The sequence below is a fragment of the Lynx canadensis genome, chromosome B4, assembly GCF_007474595.2.
Source record: "Lynx canadensis isolate LIC74 chromosome B4, mLynCan4.pri.v2, whole genome shotgun sequence".
Lineage (NCBI taxonomy): Eukaryota > Metazoa > Chordata > Mammalia > Carnivora > Felidae > Lynx > Lynx canadensis.
In genome coordinates, this window is record NC_044309.1 from 46,577,478 (window position 1) to 46,596,668 (window position 19,191).

At 47.7% G+C, this 19,191-nt stretch overlaps 1 protein-coding gene across 1 annotated transcript; it reads right to left on the minus strand.

The window, feature by feature from the left end:
* Positions 1-32: 32 nt before the first annotated feature.
* GSG1 (germ cell associated 1) lies at positions 33-16,278 on the minus strand. The gene is made up of 6 exons (XM_030321685.1): positions 16,153-16,278; positions 6,006-6,327; positions 4,177-4,347; positions 3,314-3,466; positions 2,527-2,638; positions 33-568 (listed from the first exon to the last, which is right to left on the minus strand). Exons 1-6 carry the CDS (start codon positions 16,198-16,200, stop codon positions 226-228), a joined length of 1,149 nt encoding a protein of 382 aa, XP_030177545.1. The 5' UTR covers positions 16,201-16,278; the 3' UTR covers positions 33-225.
* Between the last annotated feature and the right edge of the window lie 2,913 nt (positions 16,279-19,191).

Genomic DNA, 19,191 nt, shown 5'->3' on the forward strand with positions numbered 1-19,191 from the left:
CTGAACGTGGGAGATAGGGGGACGGTGAAACGAGACAGGAGACGGAGTGGGAAAGGAAAAGGGAGCGATGGCACCCGGGCACACACCCCTTTGGTCTTGTACTTTAAGATACTCTTGTTCTTACCCATCAAAACCATGCTTAAGACACAGACTTTGGCTTACGTACATGTTGATAACGAACATGTAAGGTTGGGTTCAGCCTGCCCTCTAAACCCCCCACTACTCCTAACACTGTTCTTCCTCTACGACTGACCCCGCCGCCTCTTCCTTAAGAGCCTGGCTGGGTCCTTGTTGCAATCCCTTGTTGCGGAGCTCTGAGTAGAAGTCAACTCCTTCAGAGACAGAGCGGATGGGCTGATTGGGATACTGGTGGTAGCTGGTCAAAGGACCCCCTGTGTGGGCTGCACATAGCTGCTGGAGGAAACATTGGTGGTGATGTGGCAGGCAAGTCGGGTTTCCTTTGAAGCTCTTACTGTGCTTACACTTGAACTCCAGCACCAGCTTGGTGTATGTGTTGAAGGTGGTGACAGCCGATGCCATGCAGCAGGTGAAGGAAACCCAGGCCGTGCTAGGGATGAACAAAAAAAAATTGCACAGTAAGAACCTGACCTCCTTACAGGTTTCAGGGAAAATACCATGATTCCTTCCTACCAGCAAACTAGGCCGATGCCCCTCAGGGTTTAGGGACCTGCGTGTGCTCCCTCCACCACGTTGTAGGTCAAGAACCATGGGCACGAGGCCTTAATTTGGTCTGTCTTAGTAGGATACGTTCTGAACGTTTTGTAGTCCAAGGGAATGACTCTTGTAGTCAGTAGTGTTAAGAGTCAGACGAGGAGTTTAACAGATTCGTTTTCACTGGATTGATCCGTTGTCAGTGCTGAGCTCCTTTATTCCCAGTGTACCTGTTTTATATACATATGTAAACACACATGGTGCACACACACACACACACACACACACACACAGTTTTCTGGACTACTGTTTCCCAAGCTGCAGATACCCTTGTAATCTCCCGAGATTCCACAAACCTGTAGCTCAGCCATGTAGAGTGGATGCAGCCCAACGCACCCCCTCAGCACCCCCCACACCCTGCCAAAGATTTTCCTTTGTTCAGATCAGATGCTGAGAGTGATCATTCCTCTGCCTTCTTCGTTTTGAGGTTAGCATTCTTAGGGTTCACAAATTGAGCCTCTCCGAGTCGTTCAGGAAATACTACAAATCTGGAGGTATTATAGGTTGTAATAGTGGAATTTGCCTATTATGAAAACAGTGTGGTTCTTGGCTTAAGGGAGTTTATAATGGATGGAAGAGAAGCCGGAGATTTAAGAGAAGCTGGATGGATTTGACAAGGAAAAAAAAAAAAAAAACCCACCAGGGAACTGTATCAAACACATTCCTAAAAACTTGGAAAGTCAACCCCTAAATCTCCCCATGATTCTGGGAAGCCCAGGAAACAGGAAGTTGTGTGAGGTTAGCGAGGAATTTCAGGAGGTCAAGTGATGGTTAAAGCCAGGCCACACGCTGGCACAGTGTGTTCCTATCTGCTGCCTCTGACAGACTCAGTGGGCTCAGGTTGGCAATGCTTCTGATGGGGGTTTTGTAGTCTGAGCTCCGCAGATGTTGATGCCAAGAATGGCTTAAAGATAGACACAAGGTGCAAAACCATGTGTCTGGAAAATAAGTTCTGGTGGCTGGTGGGTTAGGCCAAAGACGCCTGAATCAAATGGCCTGTTTCCTATCATGAGAAAAGGGGATGGGATCTCCTAACAGACGTGGATGGGCTTCCATATCACCTCCTTGAGCCCAGCACCGTGTCTTTTCGGCACGATGAAAGTACTTCACACTTATCCCAGACAGTAGGGCAACTCCAAGCTGGCACCCGTGCAGCCGAGACAGCATGTTCCTCAAGGGAGAAGGCGAGCAACTCTTAAAGGGGATGTTTACTTGGTGTTTACTTTGTCATGGTGGCTGCTTCTCCTCAAGAGAAATCGAAAACAACTGGCCCCTTCATTCTTTAAGGGTTAGGGAATGACCAGCAGGGGAGGTTTTATGTCTCACACAGTTTGGTGGGATAAGAATGGAAGTAGGAGGAAGTTACTCTTCATTACAGGAGAAGAGTCAGCCATTCACAGGCCATGGGATTCCAACCAAATCTCAAGGCTATCTCTTCGTTGCTCTGTCCTCCAATACCTTGAGCCACAAAATATATAAAACATGGAGCATCGCTTCCGTAAGTCACATAAAACCAGTCTCGTTTCCCAAAGCAACATGTGTATTAGGCGAAGAAGCAACTGCTACCACCGTATCATCAGAAAAACAGAATCCCTTCCGTAGCTCCCCAGGAGGTGGGGCAAGAATAGATGTGACCTCATGGGCCAGCCCGCTGGTCCACAGACCCCCCTGATGAGGGATGAAGGATGAAGAGAAGATAGGACGACACGGAGCAAGCACCTGCTTAAGGGCAGAACATCTAATGCAGGTTGGCTGAGGAGGGGGTAAAAGGCTCAGGAGACAGTAAGCACTTACTAGAAGGCCCAGCCATAATTCCAAGCATGTGGCCTCCAGTCTTCTGGACCCACGTTGACCGTTGCCTGGAAGACTTGTGAATACATCATATGGGCCACCATCCCCAGAAGGCCTACAGAGGGAACAGGAAGGCAGCGCCTTTAGAGAGACACTGGCATTGCCGTCTACAGGGAATAGGAGTTTGGAGCAACCGCCTTGTTTTGCATCAGGTGCAGCCTAGGTTGAGAAGTTCCATTACCCAGCTGCCACCACATTCCCAGGGAGACTCATCTGCAATGGGGGCTTCTCCTTGAATGCATAGCTTTCCAATAGGCTGCCCCAGGCTTTAGGTGTAGGGTTATGGGAAAAGTTTCTGCGTCAATGCTGCATTTGGGGCTTTTACTTCTTCCTACCCAGGCCCTGTACGTGAGCTTTATTCCTGATGTGTCTTGTATCTGCAGATATAAGATATAAGATGTAAGATAGATATCTGCATCTCTTTCTCTTACTTGATCCAAAAGAGTCTTGAAAAGCTGTGTGTGTATATGTACAACTGAAAAGCAAACCAAACCATATTTCACATACTGGGAAAGCTTGCAAGTAAAAAGAACCTAGAGATAAATCATTTTGCAGAGTACATAATGCTCTAATACAAAATTTCATTTCAACTTAAACATGCCTGCAACGTCCATTCTTTATACCACCTGTGGGCACCCCGTTCCTGCCCTCCCTGCAGACACACACACCCTCCGGGGGTGCCTCAAAGGTGGCCAGGACACCCACCCCCTCCAGCCCGGGAGGTACGCACCTGACAGGACGGAGGAGATTGCCGCAAAGGCGCTCAGCTTGAGCCCACAGCCCGGGTTCCCAGTGAACAGCAGGTCCATCAGTAGCAGGAGGAAGCTGACGAATTCAAGTCCAATGGAGGAGAACTGGGCTCCCATTGATAACCATAGGATCTCTGTCAGAAACCAGAAGAAGAGCCCTCACCCAGGCAGTTAAATAACAACGTGGTACAAATGATGACTATCGGAAAGGGAAAAGCCTTGTGGAATCAGAGAAGGGGAGAATGAGACAGAGCTGGAACCTGCTTGGGAGCTTCCTCCAATTTGGGTCCTTTGCTGTCAGCCCCTCGGCTCTCTCTGCTCACTACCTGATATATAATCAAGTAAACTTGATTGGCTGGAAACACCGTTAGGGAGATTCCAGAAGAAACCATCTAATGGTCATAAAATCTTCCAGGGGCATGACTGCTATGGGTCATTTTTGTCTCTCTTTTCTCCTTATTGAATTTGGAACGATCAATTTTGTTTCTTTCTCCCTCCCTCCCCTTTTTCATTCCATTCCACTAAAAAATATATATAGAAAAAAATATATTTATATGTATATATGGGAGGGAAAAACCCTCTAAGCTTTTCAACATGGTTACTAGGCAATAAGAGGAAGTTAGAGAGGTTGGTTGGAAGCGGTTTTCTATTTGTGAACTTTATTTGTTCCTGCTGTTCCTGTTCTGCATTCCTGCATATGAATGAGCGGCAACTCTGGAAGCAATGCGTGTCAGCCTGTGGGGCTCAGAAGAAGAGAAAAGGAGATCACAGTACAATGCAGAGCACGGTTGGGCCAGAGAGGCCCAAGTCAACGGCAACTAAATTTGTTATCAAACCCACATACTTGCCACAAGCCCCGGGGGAGGGTGGGGGAGGAAAGCCTTCTCCATCAACCGCTTCCCTCCAAATCGGAGAGTGGGGTCACATGGGCCTTGCAACGTGGCAAACTCCAGTAGTCCTTTCTCACCTCTCTCGGTTGGTGGCGTGAGTTCAATGAAACTTCGGCACCTCTCCCCTGAAACACAGACGAGGTCTGACGTCAGGGAGGGATGAAAACTTTGCCCCCAGTCTCCCACCTGGTTCAGCTCCATCCGTTCAGACCAGTGCCTGCCCGCATACAGTAGGCAGGCAATGACATAGGCTAGAATTCCTCAGGATTAATTTCTCCCCGCGCCCCGCCCCGCCCCGATTCCAGACAGTGAAGACGAGAACATCGCTGAGAGGGCTTCCGCGGGGAAACGTCCCCATTTCTCGTGCCAGGAAGGGTTCACAATCCTAGTGTCAACCTTTTGCTGCCGCTGTACCACTGGTCTGAATGGCTCTCGATTGTTTCCAGGACTGGGGTTGGAGCAGTGCTAAGCGGGACGTTCATACTAAATCTAAATATACACGCATTTATATTTCTCTTCCATCTCCTTTTTCCCTTAGCCCAAATTGGGAGAAATGGCATGTGGTTAATTGTACACAATTCTGGGCTTTAGAGAAACTTCACTAGCAAGTGACCTCTGAATGCTTTGCGCAGGGGGGAGGAGGGTGTCCTTAGGCCAACTGCTCCTGACCGAGAACCACAAGTGAAGGAATGCACAATGACAGGGCACCGCTCTGCCAGTATGCGCTGAGTGGCAGGAGACCTGGGAGGGTCAAGGGCACCCTTACAGGGTCTAGTTACCCTCTTTGGGCTTCAGTTCCCTGACCTGGTAAATTATAATGAGAATACTTAGAAGGAGAAAACCCTTTTGGGGGCGGGGAGGAAGGGGCTCTACAGGTAACCTACTCTGATCCTTTCATCTCACCTGTGAGAAAATCAAGGTCTGTAGAGAGGAAGCTGCTCATATAAGGTCACAGCTAGGCAGAGCCAGGGCTTTTTCTAGAAGAATCATCTCTCCTCCCTTGGGTCTCCAAACGGCAATCCTAACTCACTAGAGTGGGAATTCTCATGATGTTACAAGTCTAAATGAAACCCTTTAAGGGTAATGCTATTTTATTTTTTTTTTATTTTTTTTATTTTTCAATGTTTTTTTTATTTATTTTTGGGACAGAGAGAGACAGAGCATGAATGGGGGAGGGGCAGAGAGAGAGGGAGACACAGAATCGGAAACAGGCTCCAGGCTCTGAGCCATCAGCCCAGAGCCTGACGCGGGGCTCGAACTCCCGGACCGCGAGATCGTGACCTGGCTGAAGTCGGATGCTTAACCGACTGCGCCACCCAGGCGCCCCAAGGGTAATGCTATTTTAAACCAGAGGGTCTACGAGACAGTGAGGAGGGGAAAAGCCAGATGGCCTTTGACCCTATTAAAAGGGAGTCCTGGGGCGCCTGGGTGGCTCAGCTGGTTACGCGTCAGACTCTTGGTCTCTGCTCAGGTCATGATCTCACAGTTCGTGGGTTTGGGGCTCTGTGCTGGCGGCGGGGAGCCTGCTTGAAATTCTCTCTCTCCGCCCCTCTCTCTCCCTTCTCTCTCTGCCCCTCCCCTCCCTAGCTCACGTGGGCTCGCTCTCTCTCGGTCTCTCAAAAATAAATAAAACTTCAAAGAAAGAAAAAGGGAGTCCGAGGAGAAGGGACACAACACAGAGGTGGGAGATGCCGAGCCCGGGGGTGGGGCCCAGCCGGGGATGGCGAGTGCCACTGCCCCCTGGTTCTTTGGCTGCGTAAGGTCCCCTGGGTGAGGAGCCCACCTGGTTCTTCCACGCTTTCCTCACAGGATAGCCACATGCCACTCCAGAAGGTATGGAAGGAGAAGCGGTCATCCCCAGCCTCCCAGCTGTATTGCACCACCTCCTGGGATGATGTGTTGTTGGTGCTGCTCCCATCCAAGGGCACCGGCACGTCAAAGCATTTGGCTGCCAGACCTTTTCCGCACACGGGCTTGGGCACCTTCTGTGTGCCCACAAACCAGTAGTTGCTGAGCAGGGATACTGTGGAGAGGCTGAGTGATAGCATGTTGAGGATGGCAGATAGGAATGCCCGTTGGCCATAGAAGCCCTGCGAGAGTTCCACCTGTGACAGACCAACAGGAGCAGAGAAGCTGATTGCAGAGTGCCCTCGGACATCTGGACAGGGTGCCCGATCCTGAGGCTCCCTGGGCTCAAGCCACGCCCCTCCCCTGTGCCAGGCACAGCCCGCCCCGGGGGCTCTGTCCAAGGAGCCGTGTGGAGGCTCAGCTTTAGCAGTGGCCCGGAGAAGACGCCGTGGCGATGCTGTTTGTTTAAGCTGGACCTTATTACACGAACATGTTTACTGAGGATGATCTGAATAAGGATCAGATAATAACCTCAGTCAGAATGTGATTCAGCCACTGAGCTAGTCTACCTCAAGCTGAGTAAAAGAATTGTGGTCACTCTGATGCTCTTGCTGAGAATTGTTTTGATTTTGTCTTCACTGGAACGTAGTAGCCCTGATGGGCCAAGGTATTTGCTATTGTAACAGCAGAAGTTTTTGCTGCCCTCTTCTCTGCCTGACAGATTCCTCGGAGAGGAGAGGGAAGGGGGATATGTTCGCTCGATAAACATTAAAGTGGCTCACCCCAGTCAGGGGGCGGGGAGCAAGGATTAGGGCCTTCAGGATTAAAGAAGGCAGTGGACCAACTGGGACGAGGGGGTGTTGAGACCCCGGGAGAGGAGATGGGGCTATAGGTTCTGAGAGATGGTGATCTGGGTCCGGCTTTCACACACTGCCACAGAGATGACAGAATCTCAAATGGGAGGTATCCGGGTGGTGTCCGTGGAGACTGGATACCAAGTGTCATGGTCATGGAGCCACAGGGAGGGTGCCCTTGGCCACTGGGGAGGAACTGGAGGGGCATCTCCACTGCTTGAGGCAGCAGTGGTGCCTGCCTCACAGCGGGGACAGTGTGTGGCCGCAGAAAGATCTGTGGCCCATGTGGCTCTGGCCGGAGCCCCTGACCTCCTCCTCATTTTTAGCCTAAGAGGAGAGCCAGCTGAAAAATGACTAATAGTAGACATTTCAACACTGATGAGTGGTGGCTCGGAGCCAGACTGAACTTTAGAAGATAAAGAAATCTGACCGGTCTTGCACTTTTGTGTTATGGAGCTGTTTATACTGTTACATTAATACATACGGAACAGAAAAGAAGCCCATATTTAGTTGCTGACAGACGCTTCTTAAGTAAACCATCTTGAGCTTTCCGGGGGATCTCTCATATCAGAATTAATCAGACCTAAATCTTCTTAGCTTAAGAAACGTAAATAAAACCATAGCTAAATGGGACAGGCTCATAAATCTGCCTCATCATCTCCAGCTTAGCATTTTCTACATTTAACAGAGAACTTTATCTTAGAAATGTAACAGTTTGTTCTTCAGAATTTCCAGGGACTAAAACAGTGCATACCACAGATAAAGGACAGATAATTTATGGCAATAAGAAATATATAAGGTTCATATGCATATAAAAATCAATACATAAAATACATGATAAAACAACTTCTGGAAAGCAATCTGCTAATATGATTTTTTTTAAAAAAGCACTCAACAAATTAAATCCCCCAAGAATTGTCAGTCTGTGCAAGACTCTGGGTGACCTTGGTAAAGACTGAAAACCACAGCATCAGGAATGAAGAAAGATCTTATATTACCAGGTATGGAAGTCACATATTGCCCCTGTCCCCCCAAAAGAATGCTTTCATCTTGTTTTTAGTTCTGAAATCTATTGGTTTAGTCATTGCTCTGTTACTATAAGTTACTCTTTCTAATTATTTTCATATCCATTGCTTGAACAGGCAATGGACTTCCAGATGAAACATCTTCATTAATCATTCTGTATACAGACTGAGCTAATGATTTAGGCAATTCTATATTTTCAGCAACTATGTGGCTTGGAGATTTGACTACTATCATCACATCAGATTTTTTTCGTTACCCTCAATCCATTTCAAGTCACACGTATTTGTAAGTTATTCTGCAGACTGTTGCCAGATAAGAATAATGAACCCCACACCATGGTATAACCACTTTGCAGCACCAAGGTGATAACCAATTTAAGGAAGCAGTGAGTTGAGAGACAAAGGATGAACTACAGCTTGGAGTAAGGCTCAAAGAGGCTACTTCTAGAAGGAGTGTCCTACCGAGGACGGACACAAGGAGACTCATTCAAGAATTATTTTGATTATTGAATGGGAATTCATTCAAGAGCCCTTTCGAGAATCATCTTCAACACTTACAGTACTGTGCCCTTCATCCTGTATTTTATTTCTCCTCTAAACATGTCCTTTTCTCTCCAGGATTCAGATACCTCTTGCATTGGAAGGCCAAGTCTAATTTTGCAATGGTCTCTTTATAAAGTCATCATGAAGGGGTAGCAGCCATAAGAAAATTTTATCTTTGCATATGCTGGCAAGTCCCGCACCAAGGTGACTCTCTACTCTTGAGAAAAGGGGCAGAGAGTGGCTTCCCTTGACACTCTGGCTCAGGCCAGTTGGAAGTGCATAGGTGCCAAAACGTCACTAATTCTTCCATCGACAGAGGTTAACAGAAAAACTCAGAATTAACATAGACAACACATTGATGAGACAGACACACCTCTAAATCAGGCGCAAAATAACCATGGAATGTACGTTCTGAGCAATAAGAGCGGGAAGCTGGGTTACCTTGGCCATGGTCAGCGACTTGCTGCTTGTCTGAAGGACCACGGATGCCATCTGTGCCCCAAATCCCTTTGGTTTAATGTTGACAGAATGAAACTGCCTTCCCACCCTCCCACCTCCCGGCCCCTCCCTCCTCCTCTACCTCCTATTTTTTTGGAGTGCCTCTTGATTAAACCGCTGCCTTGCAGGGAACGTGGGCATTTAATAATTGACAATGCAATCATGGCCCAGCTGTTCTGGAAGAGTACATGGGAGAGCTTGCCAATAGGGATCCAGGATTAAGCACAAAGAAGCAAGGACCTGCATTCTCAGAGGGACGGGTCTTTAAAAAGTAAGTGAAGATTCAGTTTCCATCTGACTGCCGTTCCCTCGGTAGCTGGTGGGACTGGGCTTGATTTTATGGCAGTCACAGAAAATAGTACAGGGCATAGGAAGAAGAATGTTTATTTTTTTAAAAAGTGGTTCTAAAACTTTAAAAAAGTAATTTGACAAATCAGTAAGGGGTGGATTGCATATCTTCTTGCGGCCAGCCACCTGAGAACCAGGAATTCTTTCCGTCCTCAAAAATTGTACCAATTAGGGGCGCCTGGGTGGCGCAGTCGGTTGAGCGTCCGACTTCAGCCAGGTCACAATCTCGCGGTCCGTGAGTTCGAGCCCCGCGTCAGGCTCTGGGCTGATGGCTCGGAGCCTGGAGCCTGTTTCCGATTCTGTGTCTCCCCTCTCTCTCTGCCCCTCCCCCGTTCATGCTCTGTCTCTCTCTGTCCCAAAAATAAATTAAAAAAAAGGTTGAAAAGAAAAAAAAAATTGTACCAATTAATTGGGATGGCAAGGATGGAGCTCGTGCTGCAGCTGCTTTTGATTCTCCAAATACCCGATGCCACACATTTTTTTTTTTTTTTGTCCTGGGTGCCTTTGCAGGCGCTCTTTTTTCTACCTGGAATGTCCTCAGTCCCTTTTTATCTGGCGATCTGCCTCTTATCAAGAGTAGTGTTAAGGCCACTCATTCTTGGAAAATGTTTCTTTTCTCTCAAAGAACAACCCCCTCCTCTCTGTCCTTCCATACTGCACCCCTCTCGTAATGCTTTCTGTGGTTCATGTTAGTTGGCTTGATCGTCCTGTCCTCAAAAGGCCACTCTTTATTTATTCTTTTATTTTTTTTTTTTAACGTTTATTTATTTTTGAGACAGAGAGAGAGACAGAGCATGAACAGGGGAGGAGCAGAGAGAGAGGGAGACACAGAATCGGAAGCAGGCTCCAGGCTCTGAGCCATCAGCCCAGAGCCCGACGCGGGGCTCGAACTCACAGACCGCGAGATCGCGAGATCGTGACCTGAGCTGAAGTCGGACGCTTAACCGACTGAGCCACCCAGGCGCCCCTAAAAGGCCACTCTTTAATTGGAGAGCAGAGGTTCTCAATTCTGCCTGAGCATCAGAACAACCACTGAGCATCAGAAAACTGAAAGATACTCAGATTCCTGGGCCCTATCCTGAGATTCCACAGTAAGGCTGAGTGAGGTCCAGGAATGTGCAATTGTAGAAAACTCTTCGTATATACCCAGGGATGGACTTCTGGTTTCCGGTTCCGCAGGTAAAGAGCTTGGAAGTTGCCACTTCAGCTTTACAATGAGGAAAAGGCCGAACAGACTGGAAAATATACAGCCAGGGAATGAATGTACCATGAAGTAATACCTGTTTGATTCATTTTTGGGCTTAGGTTTAATGAAACCCTTCGTGTTCTACCCCGGCCCTCCCCCACCTCTTCCAGATTTGCCACCAACCAAGCCATGGTTTTCCTGTTGTGTATGTGTACAGTTAGTTTGGGGAATCAAAGGCCCGCTCCCCTCTGACAGAATTAATCCAGATTGTAGCCAGATGGGTGTCTCTGGATCTTGCTTCCTACTCTTCTAGGACTGATGTAACAGCACATTTGACACGCATGTGCTTATGCCCAGGCGTTGATTCTCCGTTTCACCCAAAGGACCCTTAATTCATTGTGGCAGAGCTCTCTCTCTGGGAGAAGGGAGGAGGAATTTTGTGGTCACTTTTCACGTTTCAACTGGCTACAGCTTTTGTCCTGACGCTGGGTGGCACTGTCTCCTCATGTTTTTCCTCTTCCGTCCAGAACTCCAGTCATGGGGTGCAGGTGGTTGTCCCTCCCTGCGGGGGATGGCTCTTTTTTCTTCCTTTGGCCTCCTCCCCACTCACTAATCTATACAATGCCATGTGTCAGCCTTTTGGAATTCAGGGCTCGGAACGAACTCTGGGAGCATCCAGCCGCTCCCTCGAGGACATCTCGCAGGATTATTTCCTGTAGCACATTTTTTTTTTATGCGTGGCCAGTTCCAGTTCCAGTGACTCAATAGATCCTCAAATACTTCCCATGGGAAATACAACTCCACGGTGTCAGAAAATAGAGTTCGCCAATGTTTCCTGATGAGTTTTGTGCACATTTTTCTTTATTGAATTGTATCCTCATTCCCTCTTCCACCCCAGAACAGTGAACAATTCTTTTCCCTGCTCTGTGCTTACACCCTTCAAATACTTGCAGACGCTTCTCATATCCCGCTTGAGTCACTGTTTGGCACAGTCTGATGTCTTTGGTTTTTATTGCCTCTGCTCAGAAACCGCACCCCCTCTGCCCTCATAGCATTACATGTGCCTTCTCCAAGGGAAAGGGGACGGGAGCGGCACAGGCTGGAGGTTATGTGAGGAGGCCTAGAGGTAGACTGAGTGAAGCCAGGGACACTTTGGCTCTGGGGTCTTCTGCTAACTCAGGCCCTTTCCCAGCCCGTTACATACTCCTCATTTTGTATGATTCTTCTTAAAGAGAGCCTCCAAAGTTACATTACTTTAGGCCTCCCCAAAGCCTGAATCCACCCCTTCGAAGGCTGGCTCTTTGCATGGTTGGGCTGGCTGGCTACTAGCTGTGATCCATCTCGAGGACACCCTCCCTCCCCGAGGACCCTATGCCACAATGTCTAATTTCCCCTTTTTGATGAACCATGAGTTTCTCTGTCTGGCATCCCACTCACTTCCTTTCATTATATTTTTAGGCATGTTAATATTTTTTTCTTCTCTTTCCTCTCTTAGAACAGAAAAAGTGATTGCTAGTCAATGCAACATGACTATAATTAGGTTGGGCTCAGAAGCTCATGACTCAGGACAGACACAAAGATTCCACATCCCAAAACAGTATTTAACTTTGGTATGTTGGACTGTTACCATGTCAGGACGATTCCCCATGGGGATGTATAGGTGACTCAGCATTTATGACATCACCAAACCAAGGGTTGGGACTAACCTATACTTGCTAAGGTCCTCAGTCCCTGTTCCCTGCACTGTACGAAACCATATTTATTAAGTACACACAAAGGGAAACAATGGTTTGGGGACACCCACACAAACTCTGTAAACAGGAATCCAATTTATTGTTTTGTGAATACAGTGTCCATTAGACATGATTAAAACAATGGGTAAGAAGGCTGAGCCAGAGAAAATTGCATAGCATACCACTTCCCTAAGGCAAAGCCTCGTGGCAAATCCCTTCTTGTCTGTCCCCCGCCCCATTATCAATAGTGGCCTCTTCTCCCAGGATAGGTTCATTTGCCCTCCCTAGCAGTAGTATCTCTGTCCTTTGCCCAGGAGTCAGATTATCTGACCCATGACCCATTAACTAATCCCTTTCTGTTACTCAGCAGACAAAAAGCTGGAGTGGAATGCGAAATGTTTCTGCTGTCGCTGGCTCCGATCTACATGCCCCTGTTCTTTGTTCCTGCACGTTCTACCGTGTGCCTCTCAGGCAGCTCATAACATGCTCACTTGACTTTAAGTCGCTAGATACAGGAGCAGCTGTGTTTTATTCATTGTTGATCGTCAGCGCCCAGCACTTTCTAACATCCGGGAATCAGTGAATGAGGTTTGTAATGGAAACCAGGCTCAGAATACAATGAGGAAGCCTATGGGTGAAGAGCACATGTGAATAAAGAAAAGTGTCCCAAACAGTCTTTTATTGTTAAGGGACACGCAAATCTTCCTGATTCCCATACAGGAGAACAGTGAGAAGGTAGAAGGTCCACAGGTCCACAGACACACCCTGTGCCTTTCTACACAGATGCACCCATAGTTTCACTGAACAGATCCGCTGCCAATACATTTCCTCCCACCTGTGGAAACATTCCTGCTTTTTGATGAGCAAAGCCCAGAAAACAGCAGTGATCTCACGAACGAGTATTATCTTTGGTTCACAGATAGCAGGGTACAAACAGATTGCTTAAAAGCCAGTGACGGATTGGAAATGCCATGTCCTTTCCCAAGCTCTGTGATTCCCTAGTGATTGGAACCCATTCGGATGACATATCTTGAGCCATCTGAGATTTCACAGCTCCACAGCTCACAGAATCACTGATAAAACGAGGAATGTCTTCACGCAGGACATTTTGATAGGCCTCCCAGCCCAGAAGGGAAGAGTCATGTCACCAAAGTGCCCATGCCGAATGTCCAAAATATTAACACAGGACCCTTAGCTGTGGGATTTCTCAGCCTCAGGTTAACCTCACCCCCAAGTGTTTAGTGTGCGCATGGCCCCAGAACAGGGGCGTGTAGAATAAATACGACTCCTTTCTAACATGGGTCCCCAGTTGAGTTCTGGGAACGCTTCTACTTATGTCGAGTGGGAAGGACTGAAGAATAGCATTTGGGGGCCTCTCCTCTGTCGCCTTTCCCTTTCCGTTGTTGGTGGAATTGTTAGAGGGCTTTTGCTAATACAGTCATTTCCAGGAGAGGAAGCGGCCTTTCTTCCATGCCCTAAGCAGCTGGAGTGAATCAGAGCGGCAGCCACATCTGCACATCCTGTGGGGCAATCGCTCACGCGCGGGTGACCGAGCCCTCGGGGCCAGCTGGGGCTGGGGGCTCTTGGGGACCGCGGGGCGAGAAGGGGCGCCGAAGGGGAGCGGCCTCCCCAGGGATGCTCAGGGCCCGGAGCTGGGACGCCCCATTTGCACTCCGCGCGCGCCCCCCTCGTCCCTACTTTTCTGCTCTCCCTCCCCGCTGCAGTCGCGGTGTCCGAGCCCCGCCGAGTCCCCGCCGACTCCCTTCGCCCCCCTCCCTCCATGAGTAACACCTCCGCCCAGGGTTTACTATGGCTCCCCGGTCGCCTAGCAGCGGGCGCGCGTTGCCATGGCGACGCGCCCCGAGCGTGTTTTGAATTGTTTGGCGAGGCCCCGCCCTAGCGGCTGAGCGCTGGGGACGCGAGCGGGTGGGGCCGGGGACTGGGGCCGGTCTTCCTCTCCAGGCTCCTGCGTCTGCTGCCGCTGACAGCCGCGGCCCGGGCCCTCCCGAGACCAGGAGCCGGCGAGAGCTGGCGGGAGAGAGGCCGGGCCGCCGCCACGTGGTGCCCAGGGCTGGCCTGCTGGCCGGCGGCGGCTCCTGCACCGCCCGGGTCATCCGATCATCTCGTCACGCCCCGGCCTGTAGGCCTGAGGGTCAGGAGGTTCGGGGTGCAGGGGAGCCCAAAGTCCGGCGTTTCCCAGCCCCCGCCCTTCCCCTAAAGGCTCAGGCCCCTGGCCGCTGTTCTAAAGCAAGACTGTGTCTTTGCCTCCTTTCGTGGGCCCAAGAGGGGAAAGTGGGACACCGAGAAGCCTCAGTAGTTCTGGGTTCTCGTCACTACTCCGCCCACCGCTGGACTAACGATTTCGGCCAAGTTACACAACCTACCTGAGTGATTCAGAAGTAAATTGGGAGAGAGTTGTTCCTCACGGTCCCGCCGTGAAGACCAAGAGGCCTCGTGAAAGTGTGGAGGAAGGGGAAGGGAATCCACGGTGTTCCGGACACCTTGCTAGGCTCCTCACAAACATCTCCTTGAACCCTCACAATAGGCCTGAAGGACAGGTTGTTTCCAGAGGGAGCATTTGACTTGCTCCAGGCCGCAATGCTAGTAAATGGTGGAGTCAATATTCCAAGTCTCTTGTTTCAACCCCAGGCTGCCCCTCCGTAAAGGGGAGGCGCACACACTTAAACAAAAGACAGGGATCGCCGGACAGATTATGGAAACGTACACAGAATGATGTGACGCGTTGTGTTTTATACTTCAGATATACAGATAAACTTCCATACCCCCTCTGTCTCTCCTAAATCAATAATCAATAAAATTTACCATGTCTGGCTTTTTCTACCGCGTTCTTGCCCATTTCTGTGGGTTCTCCTATTTATGACCTATTCACTTTGGGTTTCTATCCTTTCTTTTGTGATCCCTAATATCCAGCCAATTAACAGCACACCACATTGCTCTGTGTGCGTGAGTGTGCGTGCGGGTTTTATTTCTCTGGCGAACTGCAAGCTTCATTTTTCTCTCCCGAGAAAGGCAAGAAGTATGAGAATGAACATTTGCTTTTCTAGTAACCCTTTGAGTGGAAAGATGGCAGTTCCCAACTATCTCAGATGGGAGGCAAGTCATTTCCAGATGTGAGTTCTCCTAAACAAGCCAAGACATCTTTTGCCGACCGTGAGGGTCTTTCTGGAGCTGCAAGGATCCCTGCAGATTCTCCCAGGTTCCCTGAGACCAGAAAGAGCCCAACTAAGGTTGTGCTGTCCTTAGTTCCAGTAGATTCCAGATCAGAGCTCACTACCAGCAGGACCATGGGGATGCCTCACCTTTTTCTGGCAGAGAACTTAAAATCTGTTTTTCTTCGTTAGAGTGATACACAGCTCTGTGGTTACCACTACCGCTGAGCCTTTTACCAGGAACCAGATTTGGGCAGTGGGAATCATACAGATGGGAGGGAGGAAAGGAGAACTAGAGGGCTCTAAGTAGTCCTGGGAGCAGCAAGGAAAAGCAAGAGGCAAAGGAGGAGGGAAGGGAAGTATAATGGAAGAGGATGAAAAAACCCCCAAGGCCGAGGTATGGCCATCACCAGGTTTATCAGTAAAAATGGGGCTTGAGTAACAAATTTTGATCCTGTTTTGTATAATCCCATAGTGTGTTCTCAAGCTCCTTACCATGAGCATGTGAAACAAGGCAGTGAATTTTTATAAGCTGTATTACAAATCCACCATAAGGGGTATGATGCAGGGGAGAGTCATGAGATTTCAAAAATTTTGTTGTGATGACGTGCTGTTGTACTGAACTGTTGAATTTCTATACGGTATACCTGAAACTACCATTTCACTGTGTGTCAACGAACTGGATTTAAATAAAACCGAAAAAAAAAAAAAGTCTTGGTACCTACCTTCTGGGTGAGACAAACATTTTGAGTCAGTTGGGAGGGTTTGCTCATTCACTTTTGAAGCTCTGAGGCAAGGGTGTTTCCGTTTCTCTTCGGCTCTGCCTTAATCGGTTGCACGGAATGAGTTTCTGGTGTGAAGACGAATCAGGTCCCCTCTTGCCAGCAGAGGGGTGAGGTGGTGTGAGATGGGCTGCCGGAGATGGAAAGGATATCCTGCGGCCCAGGGCGGGTGGGGCTGGCTGACACAAGAGGTTTTCTCTGTGACATCACAGTGGGAGGTAGGGATATCTCTGCTGCCCACCCCCCGCCTCCTCTCGCCACCCCCAGAAGGATGGGGGGGCCACTCTGGGGTACCTGCCAGAGACCTGGATATCTTCTGAGTCATCCAAACCTGCGCTGCTGTTCCTGGGCAGAAGAACACGCTCCCTGCCGGGGATCCTTGTGAACCAGCAGATTCTGAAGGCCTGGGATGGTTCCCACATGTTGCTGACCACACTGAGGCGGGAGGTTCTAGACCAGTGCCGTCAGAGAGAAATACAATATGAGCCATACATGTAATTTACAATTTTCTAGGAGCCACATTTAAAAAAGTAAAATGGACACACATGTTGCGATGCGACAATGGTATCTTATGCGGTGGTATCATCAGAATAAAATGTAGTCCTCCTCAGAGCAATAAAGTTGGGTTCAATGGAAAAATAGCTGACACTGATGAAAATGAAACGAGCTCCAGCAGTGCCTGGGTGGCTCAGTCAGTTAAGCGTCTGACCCTTGATTTTGGCTCAGGTCATGATCTCATGGTTTGTGGGTTCGAGCCCAGCATCGAGCTCTGCGCCGACAGTTCAGAACCTGCTTGGTTTTCTGTCTGGCTCTCTCTCTGACCCTCCCCTGCTTGTTCTCTGTCCCTCTCTCAAAATAAATAAAAATAAACTTAAAAAAAAAAACCTTATTAAAAAAAAGAGAGCTTCAATTCCTTGGTTGCATTAGTCACCTAAGGGCTCGGTAACCACGTGACCAGTAGCTACTGTATTGGATAACACAGCTCTAGACCACTCCCAGAAAAGGCAAGAATGTGCAGAAATTATCATTCCAGTATCTGGAAATCTAGTTGATGTTCACTAATACAATTTTAATAATACATAACGAGGATCTGGGAGCTATTGACACTGAGACGTAACTCTGAGGTTTAAAGAGCAAGGTGGTGTCTTTCCCATTATTCCAGCTAAGAGTCTGGATGGGGGCTTTCTGTCCTGTGAGACAGGTCACCCTCAGTCCACCCCTGAGCTTTGCCTGCGTGCCCCTCACTGGGATTCCCTCCTCTTCTTTGCTACCCCACCTAAATCCTACACAACCTTCAGGACGCGTGATTCCAGTCTCTATTCAGCCCAGAGCCTTCTCTTGTGATTCTAGTTGTCTCCTCTCTCCCTTTCCTCTGAACTTGTATAGCATGTATGATCCAATTGTACAATGGGGAGCTTCGTATTCACTAAGATGCCTAAGTAAATGCCTAAGGGAGGACACCAGATTGAAATTATCTATTGATAACTTGAACAAAAGGAATTCACATGCCTCGTTCTTGGCATGTTTCAACTTGATCAAGATGTCGGTTCTAAGTTAATTTACAAATTTAATGTAACCCTAATACAAATACCGGTGAGCATTTCTAAAGAGCAAGACAAGTTGATATTAAAGTTCATTTAGGAAAACAGATGCACAACACTAGCTAGGAAATACTGGAAGGAAAGAGCTCTGAGGGAGACCAACCCTAACAAATACTAAACCAGGCTGCAATGAAATGAAACAATGTGGTGCTGGTACACAACTAGCAAACAGATCAATGGGCTAGAAGAGGAAGTCCAGAAATACACACAGCTCCATATAGACACCCAGTATATGATAAAGGTGATATCCATAATTACTGGGGCAAAGATGATCTTTTTAACAAATGACATTGGGACACACTTGGATAGCTATTTAGAAAAATGTAAATTGTATCCATTTTTATGCCATATACAAGGATAAACTCTGAACGGACAAGAGATCTGAATGTAAAAAAAAATGAAATTATACAAGTACCAGAAGAACGTGTGGGCAAATTACTTCATAACCTGGGTGAAAAAGAGGCTTTCAGACTATGGCTCAAAATCCAGATACTAGATAAGAAAAGATTGATAAATTTGACTACATTAAAAAACAAATAAACAACAAAAACCTTCTCCATGGCAAAAATCACCATAAACAAAGTAAAAAACAGATCATAAACTGGGAGAAAATATGAGTAATACATATGACAGATAAAAGGCTACTCTCCCTAACATATAAAGATTTTTCAGACATTAAGGGAGAAAAGAGATCAAAATTCCCTTAGAAAAAAACAGGCAAAATTAAGAAACAGGCAATTCAAGAAAAGAGACATATAAGTGGCCCTAAATATATGAAAAGATGTTCACCTTCATTTATAGTCAGAGTAGTGCATATTGGAAAAAAAAACAATGGAATCTCATTTCTGATCTGGCAGACTGGCAAAATTAAAAAACTTGACGATATAACTCTATTGATAAGGCTGTGGGGGAAACAGGCACTTTCATTCATTGCTAGTAGAAATCCAAAATGGTACCAGCCCCTTGGAGGAGAACTGGCAACATTGAACAAAACTACACATGTGTTTATCCCTTAACCACAGAAATCCCACTTCTAGGAATTTACCCTGAAGATGCACCTCCAACAATATGGAAATATATATGCACAAAGTTATTCATTGCAGTGCTCTTTGCAGTCATGAAATATTGGAAACTACCTGAATCTCCCAAAATAGATTAGTTGAATTAACTATGGATACATACAAACAATGGAGTACTGTGCAGCTATATAAAAATTAAAAAACACCAAAATGAGGGAGATTTCCATGAACTGATATAGTATGATTTCTTGGAAATATTAACTGAAAAACTGGAAAGTGCAAAAGAGGATATAGAACATGCTGTCTTTTGTGTGAGAAAGAAGGGCAAATAAAACATAAATATTTGCTTATCGTTACCAAAG

Excerpts from the sequence above, each read along its gene's own strand:
- GSG1 (XM_030321685.1), bottom strand. The coding sequence starts at position 16,200 with ATGAGCAAACCCTCCCAACTGACTCAAAATGTTTGTCTCACCCAGAAG. Across the intron at positions 2,639-3,313 it reads AATCTCCTCCGTCCTGTCAG|GCCTTCTGGGGATGGTGGCC; the intron begins GTGCGTACCTCC and ends TTCCCTCTGTAG. Across the intron at positions 569-2,526 it reads AATTATGGCTGGGCCTTCTA|CACGGCCTGGGTTTCCTTCA; the intron begins GTAAGTGCTTAC and ends GTTCATCCCTAG.